This window comes from Trachypithecus francoisi, unplaced genomic scaffold, assembly GCF_009764315.1.
Source record: "Trachypithecus francoisi isolate TF-2019V2 unplaced genomic scaffold, Tfra_2.0 Lachesis_group2, whole genome shotgun sequence".
In the NCBI taxonomy this organism is placed as follows: Eukaryota; Metazoa; Chordata; class Mammalia; order Primates; family Cercopithecidae; genus Trachypithecus; species Trachypithecus francoisi.
Window position 1 is genome coordinate 102,719,331 of NW_022681465.1, and position 26,750 is coordinate 102,746,080.

The following is a 26,750-nucleotide window of genomic DNA, read 5'->3' on the forward strand; positions in this document are numbered from 1 at the left end:
CCGCCCACCTAGGCCTCCCAGAGTGCTGGGATTACAGGCGTGAGCCACCGTACCCAGCCTTGCAGTGCCTAATTCTTAACAGAGCATCACCGTGAGCCCAGCACATTCCAAGTGTCTTGCATGTTTTAAGTCATTTCAACAATCCAGTGAAAAAGGTAGAGTTCCTAGTCCCATCTTACAGATAAGGAAATGAGGCACAAAGTGGTTCATGAACTGGTCTCAGGTCCCAAAGATTGGAAGTGGGAAAGCTGGGCTTTGAACATAGGCCACCTGGGAGCAGAATTTGAGCTTTTGCTTACAGCATCTACTGCCTTTTTGTTGAACTTCATTTTACAAAGAATGTGAGGCAGAATGAGACAATCCTGCCTTCACCTCCCACTTGCCTGTGACATCCTTCCAGAATAATTTTTTTCTGAATAGGAAAGGGCAACAGGATGAGGAAGATGTCACCTTTCTGCAGATGGACTGGAATTCATTCATCTCTTTCTGAAGCCCTGAGGGAGGGAGAATCAAACACACTGGTATTCCTGGGGCTGAGGAGCCAAGCACTGGGAACCACCCTGGCCAAGGGTATAATGGCAGGAGTGATATGTTGACAATGGCAACTTCCTTGCAAAATTTCAGGTATCTGCAAATAATTAACTCAGTTTTTTCAACATGTCTTTATTTGCTTAAATTAACAAAATATAGGTTACATGGTCTTTTCAGGTAAACTGCTTTTTCAGTGAAGCGGAAAGCAATATTCACAACTTGGGCTGCTATATACTTAGAGTTTTAGTTTTTAAATAGCAAGCTAGGGTTCTGTACAAAATCAACATTTGGTGTAATGTTGTCCAAATATGCGAAGGATTTCAAATGTTAGCCTGTTATATTTTGTTCCAGCAAAGCAGACAAAGATATAATTCAAAACACCATGTTAATATTGTATTAAATGCCTTCAGGGCTTAATAAATACAGTATGCACATTGAGCTTTCTCATGCAACTACTCATATACAAATATACCAGTTACTCTTGTGGGTTCACGAAAGGTCAGCCTTAGTCTCATGGCCAGTGGGGAGTCAAATTTTTAAAAAGAGAGAGAAAGAGGAATTGAAAGGCAACATGAGGGTTAATCATAGGAAAGAATAAAAAGAATAAAAGAAAAATATGCCACTTGGCTGGTCTATTGATTGGCTCAAAGTGACAGTGGTCAAAAGGCTGGAAAGCATTTGTTAGTGACCTATTTTCAGAGTCTCACAACGTGATATTCTGGTTTTGGAAAGCTGGTAATCTTGGAAGGCTTCATCCCTTAGTTCTCTGAGATGGCCCACATGGACTTTCCTTCAAGGCTTGCCTTCTGGTTCATCAGCTCATTAGGCAAAGTTGGCCAACCCTTTCCTTAACTCTGTGCTCATGCATAAGGTGTCCATGTAATGTCTCACCCATACTGGAATACTTTTGAGAATTAAGGTGACACTTGAATAATTATCCTGGGACAACAGGTCTAAACCAGGATCATCCTAGGCAAACCAGGATGTTGGCCACTCAACAGCATACAAAACCAAGGTTTTAGCCTTGGTGCTCAGAAGGTTAATTCTGTATTAACCATTAGGTTAGATCTAATTAAGTGTCTTATGCCCAGAGTCAACAACTGAAAACAGGCCCTGGAATACTCTCCATAACAAATTGTTTTTATTTCTCCTAGACCTTTTTACTCCTTCCAAATAAAATTTTATTTAGAATGCTAACGTATAAATCAGATGGAACTTGAGCTGCTTGGAGTGAGGTGGGTGTGGGAATTGAGAGTTTCTCCTCTCCCTACCACTCTTCAGAGGCCTAAAGATGACCTCCGGCTCCTCAAAACACAATCTGAAAACCACCATTCTAGACCATACTCTCTTCATCTCAACAATAACTGGTCCCTCAAACATTCCCATGTGGTTTGTTTTGGTTGGAAAGGACTAGAGCCTGTTACTCTAGAATTTCCTGGTTCCCATTCCAGCCAGGCATACTCAGAACCAAACGGCATTCTGCAGGACATGTGGTCAAACACAGCACGTAGTAGGTCCTCAACACATGGCCGCAGTGTGAATAAATGTGTAACTGAACCCTAAGAGCTGGAAGCCTCCCAGGCAACTCTGCCAGCCTCCTGGGCAATTTCATCAGAGGCACTGATGAGCTATATTAATAATGAGTGGAAGGGACTTGCCCCTCTGAGGACTTGGAATGGGTTTTTGACCCAGAGTTGTGCTTGTAACCACAAAAACCCACAGTCTTCTCTTCACCATCTCCGTTGCAGGTGACCTTACCTCAGGACACTGTACTCTTAGCACTTCATGGTGGTGGGGAGTCTGACAGGAGAAGCTTTAGGCAAGGTGGCAGGGGAAATGGGTCAGAGATGGACACAACACACAGGTGAGTGATGACAACCAGGTGGGGCTAATGGAGCAAACCTTGGCCTACAGAAAAGGCCAGCCTCCAACAGTTGGAGATGGGCATGTCTTCTAAAGGAATGTATTGGGAAGTCTGGGATAGGATGAAGCACAATAATAACCAGTACCTAGCTCTACAAATAAGAGTCAAAACTACCAAACAAGAGGTTTTTATATAAACAGACACAGTACCAGAGGGTTATTGCTATGGGCAGTCACACATACATGACACCCGGTCAGTATTGCTTTTCTCAGTGCCAGTGCCTAAGTAAGGCCAACCTGCTGGGCCCATCCCACCCAATAGAGTCATTTCCACTCACTGGCATCATGGTTCAAGGGTCTGGGAAGAGATAATGAGTCACCATAGGCCAGCCACGCATTTTTCAACATAGTAAGTGACTATAAACATCACAGGCATCATCTTCTAGTATAATGTCAAAAGTGTGTATCTATATACAGAGTGTGTGTGTCCACTCATATGGCTCTTACAGACAGGTAAGGAGGCCTAAGTCAGCAGTATGATTGTGAGGTCTCCTGTTCTCAACCTTAAAGAGTCTGAGGCTAGGAACAGAAATACTTATGAAGTCTCTGGAAAGTGTCCTGGAAGCCACAGAAATGGTGAGTTCTATATTAGTCCCCTCAATCTTCTCAATCTTGGCTGCACATAAGTATTGTCTGGAGCGATTTGGAAAATTCCAGTCCTGGGACTCCACTCCAGATCAATTAAATCAGAATCTTCATGGGTGAAGCCTTGGTTTGGTGTCTTTTTTTTAAAGGTCACCCCAGATGATTCTAATGTACAGCCAGCACTGAGAACATAGTCCAGAGTCTTCTTTACTTATGATTAGCTGTCAACTATTCTAGTAACCCAAATAAGTCAGAGCTTAGATTTCTGGGAGAATTCTCTGAGGTCACCCCCCAGCTCTAGCTCTGAGGAGAAACCCCCTGGTCACTGGTGACAACTCTTCCTGCAGCATCTGTCCTTTTTTTTTTTTTTTTTTGAGGCAGAGACTCACTCTGTCACCCAGGCTGTAGTGCGGTGGCATGATCTCAGCTCACTGCAACCTCCACCTCCTGGGTTCAAGCGATTCTCCTGCCTCAACCTCCTGAGTAGTTGGAACTACAGGCACCCACCATGACGCCTGACTAATTGTTGTATTTTTAGTAGAGATGGGGTTTCACCACGTTGGCCAGGTTGGTCTCAAACTCCTGATCTCAAGTGATCTGCCTGCCTCGGCCTCCCAAAGTGCTGGGATTACAGGCGTGAGCCACTGTGCCCGGCCCCTGCCTCTGTCTTATGGGGCATGAGGCCTCAGAGCAAGACAGCAATGGTCTCCAGGAGGGAGCTCTGCTTGAGAAATGGGGGTTTGTCTGAGGAACCAGGACCCTGAACATCATCAGATCATCTGAAAAAAAAAAATGCTCCAAATGCTCAATCTGATGAAGACAGCCAACATAGAACAAGAGAATCTAAGTATTCTAGGTCACCAGTTTCCCTTAGTCAAAATTATTATTCTCCTGAAATTTTACCTTATATCTGCAGCAACTACTTGAGAGCATTCTCTTCAACATTTCATCCTCCTGTGCCATTTCTGACATTTTTGGTTATAGAATAAAGGCTATTTTTATATATACAACTACTAATATTTTCATCTATCTGGAAAATATTATAACCTTCACGAATTCACCTAAATAGTTATTAATAAGGTGACACCTCAAGCACCATATTTTTGCAATTAGAAATTTACCATGTATTGCATATAAATCAGAGGAAAGTAGAATTTCTAAAAGCACCTCAGCATCAGCTTACAATGAGATATCTAGAAGAATACTCACAGTTTATTATACTGGCGATGCATCAAATGCCGCTGAAGAAGACCCTGCACATGTGTGAAGGGTATTAAGGGCCCCGTGAATGACCTGAGAAGGCTTTCCATTACCTACATCCCTGCTCATTTAGTCTAAGCCATTTGTAGAGATTGGTACTATTTGCCAGTCTCCAGAAAATGACAGTTCATGCAGAAAGCTATATTTGAACTGCCTCGTTCTCATTTTCCAAATGTAATTTTAAAACTGTCCACTTAGATACCTAAAAGCACTGCTTGTTTTTCCATTTTCCTCTCCAGTAATTCTTTCAAACTCTCATCTCTGTGTTTGAAGTATAAGTAATCAGAAAAAGAGGGGCCCCGCCGGGTACTCTGAAAAGCCCTGAGGCTGAGACACTCATCTCTGCCTGCATAGTCTCTCTCCTGGCCGCCCTCTGCCCCAAGGTCGCCCTTGCTCCTCTTCTCCCATTCTTCCTTGGATGCATCCTCCTTCTCCTCCTTGCAGGCCTCCTCCAGCACCTCCAGTGCGTGCTCCGGCTTGGTGGACAGATCCTCAGGTGTGCAGAGCTGCTGGCTCTGGGGTGCCAGGCCAGGGCTGTAGGGTTCCACCTCGTAGCAGTTATCCTCCTCTTCCTCCTCGTGGCAGTGGCTGCCCTGGGCACTCTCCCCGTCTGACTGGAACATGGGCACCTTGGCCCGGTGCTTCTGAGAGAGGTCAAAGGGCTCCTCCTGCTCCAGACTCCTCAGGACACCAGCTGTCTGTGCCAGGGCGATTCTCCCCCTTCCCAGACCTATGAGAGCAGAGTAAGAATTTACGCACCTGAGGAAATGCTGGGGCAATGGAACCTTGAGGAAGGGGAGCAGCCCGGAGCCGTTTAATGGATTCTGATTGCGTATTTTAAAAATGGATCATTCCCAGTAAGGATGTGGTCATGGGAGGCTTGTCACAGACAGTGTCCAAATTGGTTTAATCCCTTTAAGGTGAATTTGGCAACATCCACCGAAAGCTTTAAAAACAAGCTTTGACTTAGCAATTATGCTACTGAGAATTTAAACTGAAAAAATAGGCAGGCAGGTGCACAAAACACGTGTATGGATGCATATCACCATATTTTTTATCACAGTCAAACTGTGAAAAATTTTTGTATTTAATAATAGAGGTTTGGTTAAATAAATAATGATATATCCATATAGTGAACCATGCATAGGTGATGTGGAGACCTACTAATAATCACAAAAAGATATTTGCTATGTATTTTAAGTAAAAACAAAATATATATGTAAGTTTGTGTGTGCGTGTTTATTTATAGTGCAGACCTGATTTTATCTAGCTAGCCATCTCTATCAAAAAATGTCTTGAAGAAGTATGTCAAAATCTTAAAATTAACAAACATTCTCTTTTCACTTTTAATGTACTATTGTTTTATTTTTTACCATGAGCATATGTTTTATCATAAAAAAAAGTAAATCAATAATAAAGGCATTTTCATCTTGAACAAAACAAAGATATCCCATTTGGGGCAGCAGACACCACCCCAGGACTGTGGCCCCTGTGCCAACAGCCTATTCATAGACAGGGTAGAGATGGCACGAAGAGGTCCTCTGAGGAGCTCTCACAGCCCCTGTGTCTGACCACCAGTGTCCCTGCTGTTGGGCACAGTGATTCAAGGAGGCCTCACTTTGGGCTTCAGTTTGCAGGGCTGTAGGGATGGGCATGGCAGTTTCATTTGATCCTGTCTTTAAGACCTTGACCTTTGATGAGTCAATAGGCAGGCCTCCAGGGACAGGCTGGACACTGAGGAGGAACAACAGCAAGGGAGGGGTCCTGGGGTGCAGCTAGACCAGGCTTCTGGGAGGGGAGTGCAAAAAAGAAGGGTAGGGGCGATGATGTTCAATTTTGTTCACTTTTTGATGCTGTCAGGCAACGAAGCTGTCTGTATCTTTAATCGTGTCAGGGGACAGGAAAGATCTTTTTAATGATTTTTGAGTGATTTCAAAAGCTAGAGTGAAAAATAAAAGCTAATACCCTTTGTAGATGAAAACACTAAGATTGTTGAAAGTCCGTTAAAATTTTTCAAAGCAACCCTCTGATAGTTATTTTTCCAGAACAACAGAGCTGTTAGGTGCCTTTTAGGATTTGAGCAGCAGTGTGGGGTAAGTCATGGCAACCAGTTCGTGCTTTCAGGTGGAGCGTGGTCTCCTCATTGACTTGTATGTCTCCCATCCTGATGACAGAGCAAACCTCACCTCTTCTGAAAAATCCAGGCCTAGCTTGGGGAAGTGGCTCAGGCAACTAGAGATTCAGTGAATAATTCAAGAGAAAAACGTTTGCAGGAAAAATAAAATTGTTTTTGTTTTAACTACAATTTTTTTCAGGGCTTTTGAACAAATTCCAGCCCTTGTTTTGTGATCACAGCTCCCTGTCATCCAGGAGTCACTAGAAACTCAGTGGATACTGTGAAAAACCTGAAAGCTACAATCATTTTGTTTCATACTGTGTGTGCATATGTGTACCTATTTATGAGTATGCTCACCTACTCGACCATCTCTTTTGTAAGGAGGTGAGTGAAACAGCACACAAACAAATCACCCCACGTTTCTGCCTAGGGTAGTGAGCACTGGCTTGATTCAGAAATTGAGTTGGAATCCCAGTTCTGTCTTCAGACTTGCTGTTTGACCTTGAGCAGTTTATCTAACACCTCTAGGCCTTGGTCTCCTCTTACACAAAATAAGAATAACACAGTCTCTTTCATGGCATTGTAGGGCCAAGCAATAATGTCTCTAAGGGGTCTCACCCTGTGCTTTGATCGTACTAGTGACCGAAAAGCTGTTAAGATGATTTTGTAAATTACACATAAAATTGTCTTCTCTCCCCATGCACAGACATTCTAGAGGGCAGATGGTCTCCTTCCCCTAGTATCTGCCGCTACATGTAGTTCACTGCTTTGGACACAGGGGCATTTATTGCCTCTTTATTGAAGGACTGGTTGATTAGATAATTAAGGAGCAACCTGGCTGAATTCAGTAGATCTGGAACATAAACTCTTCACTCCCAAGGGCCCTGGGACTGAGAAGGTAAAGGTGGTAAGAACTTTTCATTAGTTCAGTGAGGACTCAGTGGGGGAGGTGTAAACCCCTGCTCTGCATATGGGCCAATCAACCCTACCTACCAAGCAGGAAAATTGTCCTTGGGTGTGTCTGGTCATGAACAAGTAGGAAACACCTAGCCTGCTGCCAACATAATTCTGCTAATAGTAGGGCTTGCACATCTGTTTTCTAAAAAGGAAAGAAAAATTGCATTCCCATTCACAGCAATGCCATGAAGTGGGTACAATAAAGTCTGCAGAGTCAGAAAGGCCTAGGTTCAAATCTTGACTCTGCCGCTTTTCAGCAGAGCAACTTCTGGCAAACTGACCTCTTGAAGCCTTCATTGCCCCGCTGTAAAATAGAAATAATAGAAGTTCTTCCAGCATGGAGTTGCCATGAATATTAGCAACAAGGCACCTGATGTAGTGTCTGGAACAAAGGAACCAATAATGGTACCGACTGGCATCATGATGACAGTCCTATTTACTCTAATTCACTTGTACTTACTACCTTCAGAAATTAGTGTCAGATTTTTTTCTAGTAACATTAGAAGGCTACTCCTGCTACTCTGCTGTGGTCTTGACAAGAATAACTCTCAAGGTAATGCCCCATAAAATGAACTCAGCTCCCATTTGTTGTCCACTGGACTGACTCGCAGGGCTTCCCAGAAGAGTGATTACCTTGGGAATGAAGGCCCCGCTCCATGACTCCGTGCTTGACTTTCATGTGGCGTGTCAGGTTCCCCTTCAGGGTGAATTTGCTTGGGCAATAGAGGCACTTGAAGGGTTTGCTGTCCGAGTGCAGGTGCATGTGGCCCATCAGGTTGTGCATCCGGTTGAATTCCTTCCCACAAAGCTGTCAAAGACGGGAATGAGAACACAGGTTACTCTGCCTGAGTGAAGCCCCATCCAGGCCCTTGGAGCACAGATACCGCTTCTACTTTGTTTGGACCTTGACATTTTAATCTGCTTGCAAGGAAAATGTCCGTAAGGAAATCAGGAAGGAGCCTCAAAGGTGGAGCAAGTAGGGGTAGATTCATGAGATTTGTTCCTGGAGTTTAGAGATCTTTAAATACAAAGTAAAAATATCAAAGCTTGTAAAACTTCTTTTGAATAAAAGCTTTGGAAAAGGAGAAGAGCTGATCTGAAAAGCAGTGGCTATGAGTGTTCCTCCTTTACTAATAGGAATGTGATTATGTGTTTAATATTTATGCAGCATTTGCAATATGGAAGGCATTGTTCTAAGTCTACCGTGGAATATCTTATTTAATTCTCACACCAATCATATGAGATGGTTGCTATTACCATCCCCATTTTACAGATGCACAATCTGAGGACTTACATCACTTGGCCAAGCCACACAAGTAGTGGGTGCTGAAGCTGGGTTAATGAACTGAGGCCATCAGATGCCAGAGGCCACATGGTCAACCACCAGACCAGACTGTGTGTCTCCCAACACAACTCTTCTGTACCAGGCAGCAGAGAATAAAAGAATACATTGTATTATTATATATGACGTAACACACAATGCTTTTTAAATTGCTTTATTTTCTAATTACTGGTGTGGATTTCAAAGTTAAAAAAATGAAAAATCATCTCAGGAAGGAGTGTGTCTTTTCTCTGGGTAGAAATTTGAAGTAGTGAGAGTGTACAAAAAGTAAACATGTTTTACTCTTTCTTTCTCATCATTCTATTTCAATCGAACTGCAAAATACATGAAGGACAACTGGTTCTCCCACTGCTTTTGGAAGAAGAGCAGAACTTTCTTCTCACAGGTGATTTTGTATATGCAGAAAGAGGAACCCAGAAGCAGACCGCTTTGGGGGAGCTTTTGTTGTCCCCAAGCCTTACTAGAACAGGAAAATTTCAGCCTTTCCTTGGCTGTGGTAGGAGGAATGTAAACAGTGATTTTGTGTCTGTGATTGGACAAGAATGTTAAGAGAGAAGAATTCTCCTTCCCTCCCCAACCTCAGAGGTCAGTGGAGCTGGGGCAGCACTATGTAGTGAGAGAGGCCACAGAGACCCTCAAGGTGAGGCATCCTCTGAGCTTACACCAGTTTTCCTTCCTCGCTGAGATATATTTTTAGGGCCAATGTTGGGGATTCTGGATTAAATTTTTATTAATGAAGGCAACAATTTCATTAGTTGGCTATGGGAGATGAGTGTTGAGCTCGTCTTGGAAGAGTAGATAGACCTCTCCAATGACGATTTGGGGAGTTTAGCCTAGAAGAATGCTGGGTCCACGTATGGATAATGAATGGCTGGTTCTGTATTCTTGAATGATTCATGTTTGAGAATTGTAAGTACTTTCCCCACTTTTGCTCTCTCTTACTAGCATGAATGAATTTGGCCTACTGGGTGGGGTTCCAAGCTCAGCATCCAGACAGAGCATCTGCACACCACATTCATTTGAAAATGGTGACCTAAGAGGAGAAAAGGATGACAGAACTGGTCTAATTCCAACTTTTGCAAGAGAAGCAGTATGTAGGATAGATGACTCTTTTATTCTCAATTGAGATAATTTATTAAGATACATCAATCTGTGGCTCAGACATGCATATGTGTAAAAGTTCTATTAGAGTTATGTTTATCAGCTTAATTTGCCCACTTCTCCACCATCATGGCTGAAACCTCTTTTATTTTTTTTTTCTGAGACAGAGTCTCGCTCTGTTGCCCAGGCTGGAGTGCAGTGGTGCCATCTTGGCTCACTGCAGCCTCCACCTCCCAGGTTCAAGAGATTCTCATGCCTCAGCCTCCCAAGTAGCTGGGACTACAGGTGCCTGGCTAATTTTTGTGTTTTTAGTAGAGATGGGGTTTCTCTGGCCATGTTGGCCAGGCCAGTCCCAAACTCCTGACCTCAAGTGATCCATCTGCCTCAGCCTCCCAAAGTGCTGGGATTACAGGGGTAAGCCACCATGCCAGGCCAAAAAGAAGCTTTGAAGCTAGAGATTCTACATTAAGGATTTCCAGTCATGGGTCATTTTTAGAAAAAGCATACCTTATTTAGATTGTGGGATGGTTCCTGGTTATTTGGAGTGAAGTTGCTGTTACAGTTGCTGAGCATAACCAGTATTTGGTTCATATATACTCTCACTCAGGAGACTGCAACACGCGTTGAAGCTTTGTCTGCTTTTTTATTTATTATCTGCCTAGTATTGGTGTGACGCATCATAGTTCCTCAGTAAGCATCTGCTGAGTGAGGAAAGGGGTGGGAAACACAGCCACGGAAGAATTGATCAAATGAAAAGCCATGAGTGGTTAAGGACAAGGCATGTAGGGGGAGAGAAGCTGAAGGCCAGAAGATCAATTAGGCTACTATACTAGTCCAGGCATGAACGGGGTCTCGTGGTCCTATAGGCCAGAAAGAGGCCATTGAAAAGAAGTGACAAGCACCTTCTGCACTTGGCTCGCATGATGAGAGAAATTCTTCTTTCAGTTATCATCTGTGGTTGCTGAAGCCTTAGAAGCTGAACTGGTCTGAGAAGGTTTTGTAAAGGGGATGGAATTTTAGCCTAACCACGAAAAATGTGTAAGGTGTACTTTGTTGTACACAAAGATAAAGTCTCTTCATGAGATATTTTCAGACACTTCAATCAAATTCTTGTTGCTGCCACACCTTCTGGGACCTTGGGGTATTACAGACCTTGCAATTCACCTGCGCCAATGTCCCATCTATTTCCCTTCCCCAACTCCATGCACAGAGGTGTGCACCTAGTAAAACGGTGTCTGGGCTCTAAACAGCATCCCAGGTAGTCTCCAATAAGCTGACTTCCTTTTCTTTGTAGCCAACTCAGTATCAAGCACAGGACTACACATATAGTACACTTCATGAATGCCTAAGTCTTTGGGGAAATAAACAAGTCAGGGAAATATCATTACTTCATGCAAAATTCTAAAAAGCAGCCATTACCAGCTCTCATCCTTTTCCCACAAAACCTATTAATTTTCAAACTAAACTCCTCAGTGGCAGAAGGATAGAGTCAATTAACCCAGGACCTGAGATACTCGGGCTCCACTCACATTTGGGCGGTAGGTACTTAGCTTCTTCCTCTCAGCCTCTGACTCTCCACCAAGCCTTTTGTTCCTTATTCAGAACACTTGGCCTCCTCATCTTTTTCAGAAGATTGTCCTCATGTGAAAACACCCAAGTGTATGGAGATATTTTATGTCTGTGAAACTCAAGAGAGAAACCTCTCAGACACTGTTAGTAAAATGAGGCCAGAGAAAGAGGATGGGGCCAGTGAATCACGGTGCTCTTGGGTGGAGTCTGAGATGTAAGCCCCAAGCAGAATTTTCACAGTAGGGGAGGGGAGTTAGACCAGAGGGAGGAGCAATGGACGGGAGGGACCACCAAATCTCTAACTTCTTCTCCAGAGAAAAGCAGCCATTGAAGTCAAGGCCTCCTTAAATCATGCAATGAGAAGCTAAAAGTGTGCCCAAGCAGGACTTGCTGAATCATCTCTGCCAAGGTCTGTGGAGATGAAAATAGGAGTGGATGTTGGTTCAGGAAGCCACTGGAGTGGGGAGGACTCTGATCTCACTCAGCAGGTGCGCTTCTCCACCAGAGTGCCCCCGCTTGACCTCTCGGTCGCTCCAAGGAGCACCATCCGTGTGTTTCAACGTGAAATCTCAGCTTCTCCATCCACCCGCTTTTTGAGATAGAGATGGACCTCAAAATTTAATAAAAAATGGAAACAAATATTTTAAAGTGCCCTTTCAGCATGGGTTGCATGGGTTATTAGGCTTTGAGATGTCAGAGTAGAGAGAGGAGGTGCAGACCCAGAAAGGCAGAGAGCTTGCTCCATTTTCTCTTCTGTATAATGTTGATAATAATCATCGTTTCCTCTGAAGGTTGTTGTGAGGATCAAGTGAGATAATTCACAAGAAGGGCTTGGCAAATAGTAAGAGTTCAATAAATATTAGCTCTTTTTACTATCATTATTGTGTATATAGTAGATTCTTTTACATTCCAGAAATGGAAAGCTCTTTGAAGATGAGGGGAATATTAAAGGAAGAACCAGGTAAGGAATCCGCTGACTAAATACCCGCTAGGCTACTTGAAGTGTAGTAGAAATGCAAGCAGTTGTGCCTGCCCCAGGTCTGGGAAATGATGGAAAGAGAAGCTCCATCCAAGGCTCAGGGCTGGGAGAGGGCTGAGTTATTTGGCTCCCCCATCCTTAGTCTGCCCTTTGAACAGCTGGCGGATGCCTGTGTGCTCCGGGCCTCCTCATCCCAGCTTCCTGGCACCCTTCTCCTCCCTGGTCCAGGTCCTGGAGGCACCTTGGGCACTTGCCATGAACCCCAGTGGCCATGCTGACAGCCATGGAGAAGTTGACTGTGGCCAGAGACAGGGTGATAGGGCGGGCAGCCCCTGGGCTGGGGCCAGAAGCAGCACACTACCTCGCCCCAGCCAGCCTGGTGTGAGCTTTAGAACTGAGATGCACCAGGAAGCCTGTGTTTTCCTATTCAGAAAGAAGAGGTCAGAGAGCTGTGGCCTGCAGCTGAGGAGAATGGCCTCCGTGAAACTGCCCTTCCCGCACATTCTTCTCCCTCTCTCTCTTTTAATAAGAAGGGTGTTCCTTTCCTCAAAGGGAGAGAGAGGGAGGGAGGGAGAGAGAGACTGTAAACTGTCCAAAAGGACCGTGAGAAAACAGGAAGCTTTGAAAAGTACAAGAGAAAGCAAGATGAAATCTATTTGCAGGCGGGCCCCTGGGGACATGTGAGGCATTGTTAAGCAGGCAGTTCATACAGCTATATCCTTCCTTCTGCTGAGGAGGGCTTTGCTGCCAGAGGCTGCTATCTGGTCACTGCCTTAACCCCCTCCATGCCAGCCTGAAAACTCTGACCCCAAGCACTGGGCCCCTCAAAGTCCCGCATCTGGTTTCTTCCTTCTTGGAGCATCAAAGAAAGTGAGGGGAAAATGGAGCCAGTTTGACGACCGTGGTGGGCCCCTCTGCGGGGAGACCTCATCCCTATTCTGACAGCTCTGCCCTCTGGCCTTCAGTCTTATGCTACAGACAAGGTTTCAGATGATCTGGTGATTCATAACTCAGGCAGCTCCCGGCTTCACCCATCTCAAAAGAGAATTTGTCCCGGAAATTCTGGATGGCTGCTTTTCCTGGACAGGTTTCCCAAAGACGGCAGCTGGTTCTTTGCTGTTATGGAGTTTGGCCACTACAAGGATAGGATCCAAATCAACCCCTGTGTGCTTACCCAGAATCTGGGAAGCATATTTCTGAAAAGTGGATTAAGTCTACAGGCGCAGGTCTCTGGAAAAACTCCAGCTGGCTCCAAGAAGCACAAGTCCAGAAGTCCAGCCAATAGCAAAAGAGCCCAGAAGGGCAGTAACTTTTTTATAAGGAAAAAAAGAAAAGAAACATGGAATGGAAACCTTTCCTCTCCTCTAATTTTCCATCCTATTGTTAATGCCTAATCCCACACTGAGTGAACATTTCTGCTTGCTAGGGACAGCTGTTTCCACTGAGCACAGGCCTGGAGAAGATCAGTTCATATTGAGACAGGAGGAAGGATGTATGTTAAGAAGGAATTTTAATGGTGAGAATCCCAAAAAATTAGAATCGGTTACTAAAAGCCTCTTCCTTGCTGTGAGTTTTTGGGTAAAGGAGAGAGTGAAGACTGCCTCTTCTGCCCAGCCATGTCAATCACGAGACGTGAAGTGGATGGCTCTTCCCTGTTACGGCAACAAAACACAAGTTCAGTTGCTTGGGCTTGTCCTCCAACACCACGGAGCAGCCAGCCAGCCATGTCTCTCAGATGACTGTGAACTGCATTGCAACGGGCAAATGGCCCTTCATCCCTCTGTCAAGTCCCAAATCCCCAACAACTTTCACCCGAGGCCGAATTTCCAAGAATCTAGCACAGCACAGTTGGGAAGCAAGAACCACTGGACAGCGTCTTGAGATGGTTCACCCCACAGTGTGACCTGGAGCTAGTTTACAAATGCAAAGAGCCTTGTGACATAATCTGTAAATCCAGACATGCTCTGCAAGTCTGTTGAAATGAAGAAGGGCAATGGTACAAAGATGGCACCCAGCAGGTTGACACTGACAGGAGATGGGGACAGGGAGAGGAAGGCCCTGACTATATGCTTTGAGGACTGTCTCGGAGACAGAGGGCTGTGAGTCAAGGCGGCTGACACTTGTTCTTGTTTCACAAATGGCTAAGAATGGAGAAGGCCCACCTTCTCCATTGTTTGACAAGAACGCCCTTTCACATCCAATTCTTTTTGTCTGATGATAGACGACACTCTCTAGAGAGCCTTCTGACCTCTAGTGTGGTCTCCTGAGAGGACTTGCCACCAGGAAGAAGCAACCTTTGCAAATGACCAGTCCAATTCCTGCACCAGGCCCATCTCTACCATTGTAAAATATAAGGGGAGCATTGCTTCAAAGCTGTCATTCTACTTTATGAACCACTCTCTTATGGGTTCTGATGGTGTGGACCAGACATGGAGCCTAATCTAACCTCAAGAAATGGGTAAAACAGTTTCTGAACTGTAAAGCTGACCATCTGACACCCTTTGGACCATGTACATGCACCATCATTGGAGTGGACGAGGAAGGAGCCATCGTTCGTGAAGGGAGGCCCTAAACATCAAGCTGGGATTGCTCATTGCATCAAGGGCTCTGGTTACATAGCACCTTGCAGTCTCTTGTGCACTGACACTAGAGATAACCCTCCAGATCCTCAGATACTACCTGGTCCAAGAAGTCCTCCAAGCCCCTGAGGGTAGAGAAGCAGAATGCCTTTGTATCCTCAAGCCACACACAGCCTACATTCATTTTGCCTGCTGACATAACCCTGTATTTCAGGAACACTTTCTGCCTGGTTTTACCACTACCACTGGACCAGAATTGATGAGGTGGAGGTAGGAGATGGTTGACTGGACAGATGTGAATTTTCAGGGGATTATAAACTATGCTAATGGTTCCCTTCATATTTTAACAACTTTACTCCACCACCATCAGTTGATAAGACAAAAAATTCAGTTAATGCTTGAAGCCCAAGAGTAAAGTCAGCATAAGGAATGAAGAATGGTAAAGAGACCTGCTTGTAACTCCATTGTAGGAGACAGTAAACCCTTTACAAGAAGAAACAGCTCTGTGAAATGTGAAGTGCTGTAGGGGCTCAATGAAGTGGGAAGGAAATGAAAGAAGTCCTCAAAGAGAGAGAGAAGAGGAGGCTGTGGAGTCCATTGCCACATGCAGCCAAGGCCTCACTTCATGGGCATATCACACAGGGTCCCATAGTCAGAAAGCTCCTGAGTTTGGCTTAATGCTCTGCTTTCATCATCTTGAAACTCCCAGTAATGTTTGAACAAGGAGTCTTGCATTTCCATTTTGCATTGAGTCCTGAAAAATATGCGGCCTGTCCTGCATGAAGCTGACTCTCGCTTTAGACGGATGTAAATTGACTTTCAAACCACTGGGAACATGAAGAAAAGGAGGGGAAACAGAAGTGGGTGGCAGGAAAAGGGCTGGAGGGAGAAGCCTCCCTCTCCCACCTCTGGACAATGCCCACACAGGTCTAGGGAAGCTCTGGTGTCTGACCCCTCACCCCTTCCAAGAGTTGCCAACACAGGAAAGAAGTCAGCTTCACAGGGGATTCCTTCAAGTGGGGCCACACTGCAGAGGTATTAAAGCAGGAACAGCCCCTGGAAGCAGGGAACCCCACTTCAGGAGTGTGGATCAGCAGAGTATCATATGAACCCGATTAGGCACCCAGTAGCACAGAGAGAAAACCTCCATTTCAAACAGAAGGGCTCTAATGATATCTGAATGTGGTAATTTCCCTCTTCTTCCCCCTCAGCCTTCTTCATGACCGGATGACACTTGGCCAGTACATCACTCGGATTAAACCCAGTCATGGCCAATGCTCTCTACTCATTTTAGAAGTAGAGAGAGGAAACACTCTTGCATATGAGTGGGGTGGGGACAGCCTCGGGGAGCCGGAGCATTTCTGAGTAATGCCCATCAGCGCCTTGGGCTTTACCAATCTCCAGCTCACACATTTTCTCAGCTGATGAAATACAAACCCAACTAAATTAGTCTGATAGATATTTTAACTAAGATGCTCCATCCCTGTGCTACATGGCACTTAGCAGTAGGTGAAAGGCACTTGAAGTGACTGTGCTCACAGTTATTCCACAGCCCCAGCAAGCATTTCTGAGGGCCTCTGAAGGGCTAGCTTTGAAGTCCCTCTCATCCTCTCTGGGAAGCCTGCCCTCAAAGTATACATATGGCTCAGCCCAAGTGTCAAGAAGCAAGGAGAGGAGTGGAGGCAGCAGCAGGGGGGAAGCTGTGCTAGAAGCTTCTCTGACTCCTTTCTATGTCCTGTTCATTGCCTTGTAAGGAGAAGGCTAAACTTGCTTTCTCCTCTCTAAAACAAAGGCTCTCCACATCACCTGCAACCCTTAACAGCCTCCTTCTTCAAAAGGGCCTTCCATGCTCAGACCTTTCCCTCGTGCCTGGCTCCACCCCTGGGCACTGATGCCGTAGTGAGACAAACAGGGCAGGCTCCTTAGGGACCTCCAGCCTGGCATGACATAAGTGGGATGTGCAGAGGGGCAGAGTGGCAGATGGGACCTGGGGTTGACCATGGACCTATTCTGAGCCCCTGTAGCCCCACTGATTAAATAGAGTAGAAGGCTCCCTGGGGACCCTTTCTTATCAGGCATTTGCGCAACTCTCTGGTTCCTCTCAAGTCCCACTGCCCACCTTGCATTTGAAAGGCTTCACGTCAGAGTGGACGATCATGTGTGCCTTGAGGGTCTGCTTCTGCACGAAACTCTTGTAGCAGAGGTGACACTGGTAGGCGCGGATGTTGGTGTGGATCAGCACGTGTCGCTTCATGTTGGCCAGCAGGGTGAACTCCCGCCCACAAATGCCACACTTATGCTCCTTCACACCCTGCAGGGAGGGAAGATTCAGAAAAGTGGTGATTGACAGGTAGCATGCTTTCATCAGGATCATAGGCTTCATTTTTCTCCCTGCCACATCAATCCACAAAGAGCTTGGTGATAGATGTTGAGTTTCAAATGGTGTGGCTTCAGCCTTGTTAAATTACTATTTTCTTGAGAAGTGTTGATTATATAATCCTTTTTTTTCCTTCTGAAAACCATAAACTAGCCAGACTGTTAGAGGAAAAGAAAGCTATTGCTTTTGTTGTTCCAGCTGCTGCTGGGGTTAAGTCTCCAGTGATAGTTCTTGAGGATTAACAGGCTTTTGTTAAGAACACTGTGGGCTGATATGCAATACGAGTCTATAATCCAGCTTTCATGATAACGAAAAAACAAAATCTTCCAAAATGATATTATTATTTCCCCTATGGAAACCAGTGTTCTCTTGGGTTCTCATTAATGGACTTGAAAATCCCAGAACATCTTATATCCACACTTCAGTAAATTACAACTTGATAATCACCCTCTCAAGCTGGTCCCCTGGGTTCCCACAGGCCACACTGATCTCCACAATGACATGGTTATGGAGCCTCCCCTAAGCCAGCTCCTTCTTATAAAGAAGTTTGGCAAGAGATAGCTTTCTGAATTAAGGAACGGGACAGGAGGCTTTCTTGTTTCCTTTCTGTGCATGAAGGTATGTTTGAACCAAGGCCCTTAATTGAGAGCATTTCCAGGGACTCACAGCTTAAGCTGGGCATTCACTGATCCTGACTATCCATTGTTTCCCCGCAAAGGCCTTTGCAAGAGGTCTTGACCCAGAATGACTTTTGGGAAGAAAAATTTAGAGAACCAGGGCACTAAACTGAAGGTTACCATAGAATTGGAACAAGTTGCTTAGTTAACAACCGTACCTGATGAAATCCATATTGCCTGATATTCTTAGTAGCTGAAGGAGGGAAGGAGGGATTCCAAGCTCATCTCTGACTCTCTCTGTCTATGTTTCCATTTCTTTACTTTGAGTCATGGTAAGAAAGAATCACTCTGCAGTTCTGGTGGGCCCATGGTACTAAAGGGTGGATTCAAGTTTCTGCCTGGCTATTCACTGACTGTAAAACCTTAGATGAGTCCTATGGCCTTTTTTAATGAAGGCTTCTCATCTCAAGATGAAGTGGTGGGTCATGAGAACGCTGGGGTTCTTTCTAATTCAAGCACTGTCTAGTCCAGATGATGTTACATGAGTATGCATTTATATTAATAAGGAGACCTAGAAATCAACCGCCTTTAGAAATTAAATTTTGATTCTGCCTAAGGAGATGAATCTTTAAAATGTAGTGCATATTCAAACACTGAGTTTAAAATTATAAAATTTATGAAAAACATTTTCTTAATGGATTTTACATTTTATTTTAGCATCTTTCTTCTCTCAAGATTTTTTCTGGGCTTGGCTCTGATCCATTTGTCCTGAAACCAAGGAGAAGTTTCTGCTTATCACTGTTTTCAGAATTCTTTAAAGAGAATTCTGTGTCCAAAGTAAGATTCACCTGTGGGCTGGCCTAGAATGCAAATGAGCAGGAGCCTGGACACAACTTTGAAGCATCAAAGGAAGCTGTTATTTCTCTGATAAGATCAGTGGAATCACAGAGTCGGAGCCTGTCAGGTGGTCAGGGGTGTGAACAGGGAAGCAGGTGGAAAAGAGGAAGTGTTCACCGTAGGGTGGCCAAGGCACAGGTGCCTGTGTCAGAGATTCCTGAGTGACCTGCCATCCTCAGTGTCTTCAACTGCAGATGGGGAGTAGCACTTAGAGTTGTTGAGAAGTAAATGAAGATTGAATAAAGAGTGAAACACCTGTCATACAGCAAGTGTTCAACAAATACTACCTCTCACTGTTCGCTTACACCTCTCATTAAAATGTATTTTGTTTTCTAATTCAAATGAAACTTATTTCAGACACCAGGCTGTTTCTCCCGTTTTGACTTCATTTTCTACCATCTTACAGGATCTTTATATACTCTAAAATGCACTTTTGATTCCTTTCCCACATATAAAGGAGCCCCTGAATTTAGCAAATGGTCCCCCTTGCGACTGAATCCCAGTCTGGGTCCTTTGTTGATGGTTCCTGCACTTGGCAGGTGATTCCCCTTTGGATGGTATCTACAGGTGCCTTTTGTAGGGCAGGACCTGTTTGTGCAGAGCCCACAAGGCAGCCACACATTTCATCTCAGCTGCAGAGTCAGAAAATACCTTGTGTTTTGTCCTAACCTAACAAGTGAAACCTATTATAGCACAGCAGAAACATTATCTTGACTGGGCAAAGTCCGCTGCTGACCTTTCAGAATTAAAGAATGCTTTAGAAGCTCTGGCTTGCTAGAAGTCTTTCCTGCCAAGAAAACCACTTGAGGTTAAGGTTGTGAGAGTAGGAGTCAGTGGGGGCAAAACTCCCTCTTGGAGGCTCAAAGCAGTTTCCGTAGTTTAGCTGGGGTAAGATTTCAGGGACACCACTAGGGCCTTGTTTTAGTTCAGCCTGAATGACTCTAGGGCTATGTTTGCAAACTGGGCTGAACTTAGACTCTTGGGCCTGTATTTCCTCTTGAAGACCTGAGCACAGAGAAGATCAAACAAAACCAGAGAAGGATGCTTTCTCATGCCTCCTACAATGTAAATCATAGGACCCTTCACCCAACTAGGAACGGGTTCAACACAGGGAGGCATAGGCCCTGCCGGCCTCGGCCAAGCTCTGCTTCCCTTGGAGAGCTTGCATATGAAGCGGGTCTCACAGTTGAGGGAGAAAACAATGCAAAAGGTTGTTTTCCACTGCTTCAACAGTAAAGACCAAGAGAATTCTCCAGAAGGTGCTCCCGGGCACGTCCCAGGCACAGAGCTGATTTAGGGTCTGATGACACACTCATGCTAGTGCCTTGGATGAAGTTTCTAGAAGCAGAATCTGCAAGATTCTTGGAGGCTAGGGAGCATCCTTCCTCATCCTCCTCTGCAAATGTCTGCATTATTTATTTCTAGGCCTATCTTCGAGTCTAGAAGGCTGGTGGGGGAAAGGGTTTGGTTGAGAATCGTTCTCTCCTATTTAAATGTGAGGAAGGACCTCAGGGCTTGGCCAAGGGACCGCTTGTCCGGGGTTGCCCAGCTCTTCGGGGTCAGGTGCAGAGTGGCACAGGCGTCCTGCTCCCCAGGGGTCTGCTCATGGCCCCACTCCTCTTCCCAAGGCCCCGCCCACCCCACCAGGGGCCCCGCGGTACCTTATGGGTGAGGGAGTGCTGCTTGAGGTGGTGCGGCTGCACGAACTCCATGCCGCACTCGGAGCAGATGTAGGGCCGGATGTCCTTGTGCTTCATCATGTGGTTCTGCAGCTGGCTCGGGTACTGGAAGGTCTTGTCGCACTCGGAGCAGTTGTACTGGATGGGGCCGCGGTGCGTGGTGAGGTGTCTCTTCAGCTGGGCCAGGGTGGGGAAGTCAAGGCCGCACTCCACGCAGATGTTCTCACGCCCACTGGCATGCTTAGCTTCGTGGGCCTTGAGCTCGCTGGGGTAGGCAAAGCCGCGGCCGCACACGCGGCAGTTGTGCGGCTTCACCTCACTGTGCTGCATCATGTGGCGCTTCAGGTGGCTGGTCTGGGTGAAGGCCTTGTGGCACACCTGGCACTTGTGGGGCCGCGTGCCCTGATGGGTCAGCATGTGCGTGTGCAGGTGACTGAGCTGCTTGAAGAGCTTCCCGCAGTGCGTGCACGCATGCGGCTTGATCCCACTGTGGCCCAGGATATGGGTGACCAGGTTGTACTTGGAGGTGTACGACTTCTCGCAGGTGGGGCATTGCCAGCGCTTCTGCGCGCCGCCCACGTCCACATAGTAGCTGTCATCGATCTGCACGTTCACGTCCACCCTCTCCACCTTCTGCTTGGTCTCCTCGCTCTCCTGGGGCTCGGCTTTCCCGGGCAGCAGAGGTTCCGGGGGCTGCTTGGGCAGGAAGGTGTGCCGGCTGAAGGGGAAGGGCGAGGACGACGGCACGAAGAAGGGGAACATGAGGCCGGGGTGGACTTTGGGGTAGTAGGAGTAGGGTGTGGGCAGGAATGGAGTCGGCGTCGGCTGGGGCCACACGGCGCTGGGCTTAATGGGCTCCTGCTTGACGGGCTTGCCCCCCAAGTGTTCCAGGCTGCGGTAGAATTGGAAGCCCACGTTGCACAGGTCGATCATCTGAGAGTCATACTTGGGGCGCGGGGGCTGCGGGAACAGCAAAGGGAGGTTGGGAAGGCCGTGGTTTTTGTTCTCCTCGGAGTGGAGGGCGAGGGTGGCTTCTTCTGTAGGGTGGTTATAGGGCATCTTTGTGGGCATGCTCTTCCGTTTCCTAGACCCCGCTCCTTCGAAGACCCCGGGGAACCCATCTAGGTCTCCCGGAGGAGGTTCATACCGAAACTGGGAAAATGGCCCTCGGAGAGCTTCTGGGAAGGGGTGTCTTTGGGGAGCCTTTCCCCGAGAAACCACTGGCTGCAGGCAGTGGGGAAAGGAGGGGGTCTTCCTCACAGCCAAGTTGAAATGCACATCCTCATCTTTGATCATCTTCATTTCCTTCTGCATCCTTGGCAATTTTCCTTTAAAGAGAAATAAACTTGTGTGTTTTGATTTGGTTTTGTTTTAAATCCTCTTTTCCCTTAAGGGTTCTGGCTATTTATCAGTACTAATTTATGAAGAGTAATACTTGCTTAATATGAACCCTCATTTATCCTAGGGCTGTTCAAAATATCGCTTTTCTTTCTCCTTGAAAACCCAGTTATCAATATGGGTAGCACTGGCCTCTTGGGGTGACCCTAGGGCTGAATCAAACTGGGCTCCAGTGTAAATCCAGCCACAAAACCAAAAGGGGTGATGGTATGAAGGGAAGTGGACTAGTTTGGGAAGAAACCTGAGAACTCATCTGGTCATTGTCCCCATTTAAGATTAGGGTACCAAAGTCCAGATAAATGAAATTACATTCTCAGGTTATACAGGTACTCACTGAAGGAGTGAGCACTAGACCCATTCTGCTGCAGCTTTTCAACTGAGATGTAATTGCATCTACTAATAGTGATTGGAAAGTGACTTTTAGGGCCTTTTTTTTTTTTTTTTTGTGAGGAAACCAATTTTCACTGCTACTCCCTTGCTTGGGCCTTTGCTGCTGGAAATGAGGATATTCAAAGCCTCATGGGAGAAGGGATGTTAATGCTAAACTCAGATCTAATCATTTCTGAGTATCCACTCTGAGTAAGGTGTGCTACTAAGTTAATGACATAAACATGATTTTAAAAAGCATATCGAGTAGCTCAATGTTATAAAGTCATCCTGTCAATGCACACATTACAGTCTTAAACCTGAAGCAAGCTAGAATGAAATATTCCTTTATTATGTGAAATAAAGCCACACATGGGTCTCTCCTTTCAGATAGGTGTCAAAATAAAGGGCAGGCTTGGTGACTCCTGTGGTGCCTGACACTTCCCCTGCTGACACAGCCAGTTACTGTGTCCTGATGACATACATAGGCCTGTCTGAAAGAGCTGGTGGTGGGACTAGACTCTGAACCAGGGGCTGTGTTTTTCACATGTCTCCTTGCCAGTTTTCTTTCTTTCTTTTTTCTTTTTTTTGGAGATGGAGTCTGGCTGTGTCGCCCAGGCTGAAGTGCAGTGCAGTGGCACAATCTCAGCTTACTGCAACCTCTGCCTCCTGGGTTCAAGTGATTCTTGTGCCTCAGCCTCCCGAGTAGCTCAGATTACAGGCGTGCACCACCACAGCCTGTTAATTTTGCGTTCTTAGTAGAGACGGGGTTTGTTGGCCAAACTCCCGACCTCAAGTGATCCACCCGCCTCAGCCTCCCACAGTTCTGGGATTACAGGCTTGAGCCACTGTGTCTGGCCCTGCCAGTTTCCTATCTTCTTCATACGGATACTGACAGAATGAACCAAGTGCAACTCCACATTTCCAGTGAGGGTCAGTTCTACCCAAGTCCTCTGAGTTTGAATGGGATTATCCCTTTTGCTCATCAGAGGCTCCCATGGAGCCAATTGGCTTGGCCAGGTGTAAGGTCTGATGTAGGGCCAGTGGAGACAGGGCTGATATAGAGTCTTAGACTAACTCAGGGCTCTAGCCCCTGGGATTGTCTACAAACAAGGCAATATGGGGTGAAGGTCCCAGGGGTGAGAGGGCCAACAGTTTTCAGTGATTTTCTATGATCCTTGGTAAGTCAGATACAGCTTTTACAATGATCCAGATATTCTTAAATTCTTAAATAGCATGTGTGTCTTTTTGAGAGGCTTGGGAGCTGCAGTGCAATTAAAACAAATATAAGCCTTTTTTTTTTGTTTGGTTACCTAGTCTATACACAGACAATCCAATGAGGAAAAAATATGTGCCTTATTATATAACTATCTGGGCATTATTTAAAGCTGTTTGTGAAACTGGACAGATAACTAAAAAATAATACTTAATATTTGCTTTGTGTTTATGTGAGTGAAAAGGTAGCCCTGGCTTGTCTTTCTTACTGTGGGTTTGGGGCTTAGTAATTATGAGCAAGATCTTCTGTGTTCAGCAAATGGGAGGCCCAGCCTGTGTCTTAGCTTTGCTTCCTCCTAAAATTCTTACTGCAGTGCTAGATCTTCTTCCACTGCTGCCTCAAGGGCCAGGCAATTGTAGGAAGTGACAAGGGCAGTGGGAGAATGAAATGTCTAGCTTTATGAGACCCGGAGGGGTGTGGGTGGGTGAAATGAGAGTCGTGCTGCTGCTATCAGAAAGGACCAGCAGGAGGATGGGGAAACAGAGGTTCTTTGATGGTTTTTCTTGTTTACTAAATCATCTCTTAGCTTGCAATCCAGAAGGTCCTGATCTCTAGATTCGCATCTCTAGAGATCTCTACAGTTATAGAGGGTGTGGCCCAGGCCCAAGAATTTGTTGCATCTATAAAAATAATTGACTTTCAACAAGACTAAATGTGTCCTGCTGAACTGGAGGGGAAAACGGCAGATCCTTTCCCTATTATTTCATTTGGAACACAGTTGATTTTATAACCCCTTGGGAGATAAATTTCTTTTAGTAGAAAGGCTGCTCAGATTGGAAAAGTCTCTTCCAGACTACAAGTATCTATGGCAAACCGTTGAAGAGCCCATCGAGAAGCAAACTGGTTCTCTTTTAAAGTTCTCCTCTGATTAAAAGAGGCAATAATTCCTAGTACATACTAGAGAGCTTGGGTTGAGAATTAGTGAAAAAGAAACATGTCAGAACCTGGGCCAAAATGTACTGAGTTTCCTGTGTATTTTATTATTAAGAAGGTACTTCTTCGTAAGTACATGGCTAATGACGTGTTGTATCTTTATACAACGTGCTGTAGCTTATACTGGAAAGCTACTGACTTGGAAAGGAATGTTATCACTAATTTTGAAACGGAAGGTATTTCAGTCTATGCACGTTATTATTGCCTTTGTTTAATATTTTTGTTTTTAGTTATGACATAATCAACTAATTGTTTCCTTTTAATACATTAGGAGTTGTAATATACTCCTAATATAATGTTCATCTCAAAAGCATAGTTATTTTCAGCATTTGAATTTTTATCACCATTGTCCTGGTAAAGCAAAAAAAAAATGTTGAACAGAGATGATGTGGTTATTTTTTTTAAACATAAATGGCACAATTATGTCCCCAAATGCAGAGGCTTTAGATGCATACATTTTAATTTTTTATATATTTTAATCTCATAATATTAATTTCCCCCAGTTTCTTATATAATGATTCTCCCACTCTTAAAATACTAGTCTGTGCACACTAGAATAAAATCAGAAACCCAGAAAGTTTTTTAAAAAGTAGGATCTCAGCCGGGTGTGATGGCTCAAGCCTGTAATCCCAGCACTTTGGGAGGCCGAGGCAGGTGGATCACGAGATCAGGAGTTTGAGACCAGCCTGGCCAAGATGGTGAAACCCATCTCTATTAAAAATTCAAAAATTAGCCAGGTGCAGTGGTGGGCGCCTGTAATCCCAGCTACTTGGGAGGCTGAGGCAGGATGACAGCTTGAACCCAGGAGTCGGAGGTTGCAGTGAGCTGTGATTGCACCACTGCACTCTAGTCTGGGCGACAGAGGAAGACTCTGTCTAAAAAAAAAAAAAAGTTGGATCTATCCAGGGAAATTTTTACAGACATTTAAAACAGCAGTCCCTTTCTGAATACAGATGGTTTTCTGCATAAAGACCTTAAGGATCATCACCAGTCCCTACAGAGGTCAAGGAGAACTAGATCTGATTTCCCCTTGGTTTGCCTGAGAGAGAAATCAGCTGTGGCTGCGTCTAGCTATTAATATCCCTGCCTTTGAGCACCAGCACCAGGTGATAAGGAGAAGCCCTAGATGGTAAAACAACAAAAACAACAACAAAATCTAGCAAACACATCCATCCTGGGGAAGGGGAGTGTTGAAGGGAAAAGCAGGGGAAGGATATCTCCCTGAGGAGGTAATTTATCTTGAAATCAGTCAAGTTAAAATTCTGGGTGTCCTCAGCAAAAATATTAATAGATTCATAGAAAACCGCAATGTGTACCACCCACATGCTTGCCTCTATTTCTTACAGTAGACCCACAGGCACCCATAAAACTGACAGGATTCTTATGCAGGAGGCAGGAGAAGCTTGGGGATAGCAATCTGGTTAGGAGACCCAAAACATGAGGAGGTGGGGCAAGCCCTACTCTGAGTCATTGATCCATGGCTGCCTCCAGAGGCCCTGGAGAAAACCAGCAGGTTGTAAGACAGTTCCACACCAGGAAGAGTTGAAACAACATGCAAAAAGAAAGAAGAACTGAAAATGTAAAAGCCGCTGGGTGTGGGATAATGGAAAGAGCGCTGGTTTGGAGCCTGAAGGTCTAGGTTTGAATGTGGGCTTTGTGCTAGCAGCTGTGGGAGACTGAGTAAGTTACTTTTGAGGTTTGATTTTCTCATTCATGAAATGGAAGTTAGGATATCCCCATAGGGTTGTTGGAAATTTACAATGTGTGTGAGAAAGTATGCTAAACACTAGACAGTATGCTGCCCTTAAGGAGTGAGAAAGAGTGGACAGGAGATGGGGACTGGGTTGTGATCAGTGGTTTGGTGCTGTCTGACATCATGTCTGTTTTCTGAGCTGAAGCTCTTGATCACCACTGATGGCATCTGGGCCTCTGCCTTGCAAGTTAACCAAGACTTTACCCATTTATCCTGAGTTGGTCTTGTCACAATGGTGAAGGTGAACCACATTCAAGAAGGCCATGGATAAGGCTAGGGTGAGTTATTCATACCATGTGGCAATAAACCATGCAGTTAAAGAATACCTCCCCATCCCTTCTCTATGGCTATTTTTGCTATTACGGAGATGTTTTCAAGCTTATGTTAATAACAGTCTGCTTTGATGAACGAGGAGTTGAAGCAAAGGCTGATCTCATGAGCTGTTTCAGCCAGTGTGTGAGAAACTGAAACAATGCCCCAAATCTAACATCAGAGGTCACCTTACTAGGGAC

The 26,750-nt window shown here is 45.3% G+C and overlaps 1 protein-coding gene across 1 annotated transcript in view; it reads right to left on the reverse strand.

The window, feature by feature from the left end:
* Nucleotides 1-647: 647 nt before the first annotated feature.
* ZNF366 (zinc finger protein 366) overlaps nucleotides 648-26,750 on the reverse strand; it is a 69,433-nt gene continuing 43,330 nt past the window's right edge. The window contains exons 2-5 of the mRNA XM_033179837.1: nucleotides 20,495-21,840; nucleotides 17,062-17,253; nucleotides 8,006-8,180; nucleotides 648-5,029 (exon numbers count right to left, since the gene is read on the reverse strand). Of these exons, the coding sequence (XP_033035728.1) occupies nucleotides 4,494-5,029; nucleotides 8,006-8,180; nucleotides 17,062-17,253; nucleotides 20,495-21,826 (2,235 nt within the window). The 5' untranslated portion in view covers nucleotides 21,827-21,840 and the 3' untranslated portion in view covers nucleotides 648-4,493. The remainder of the gene's footprint in view (nucleotides 5,030-8,005; nucleotides 8,181-17,061; nucleotides 17,254-20,494; nucleotides 21,841-26,750) is intronic.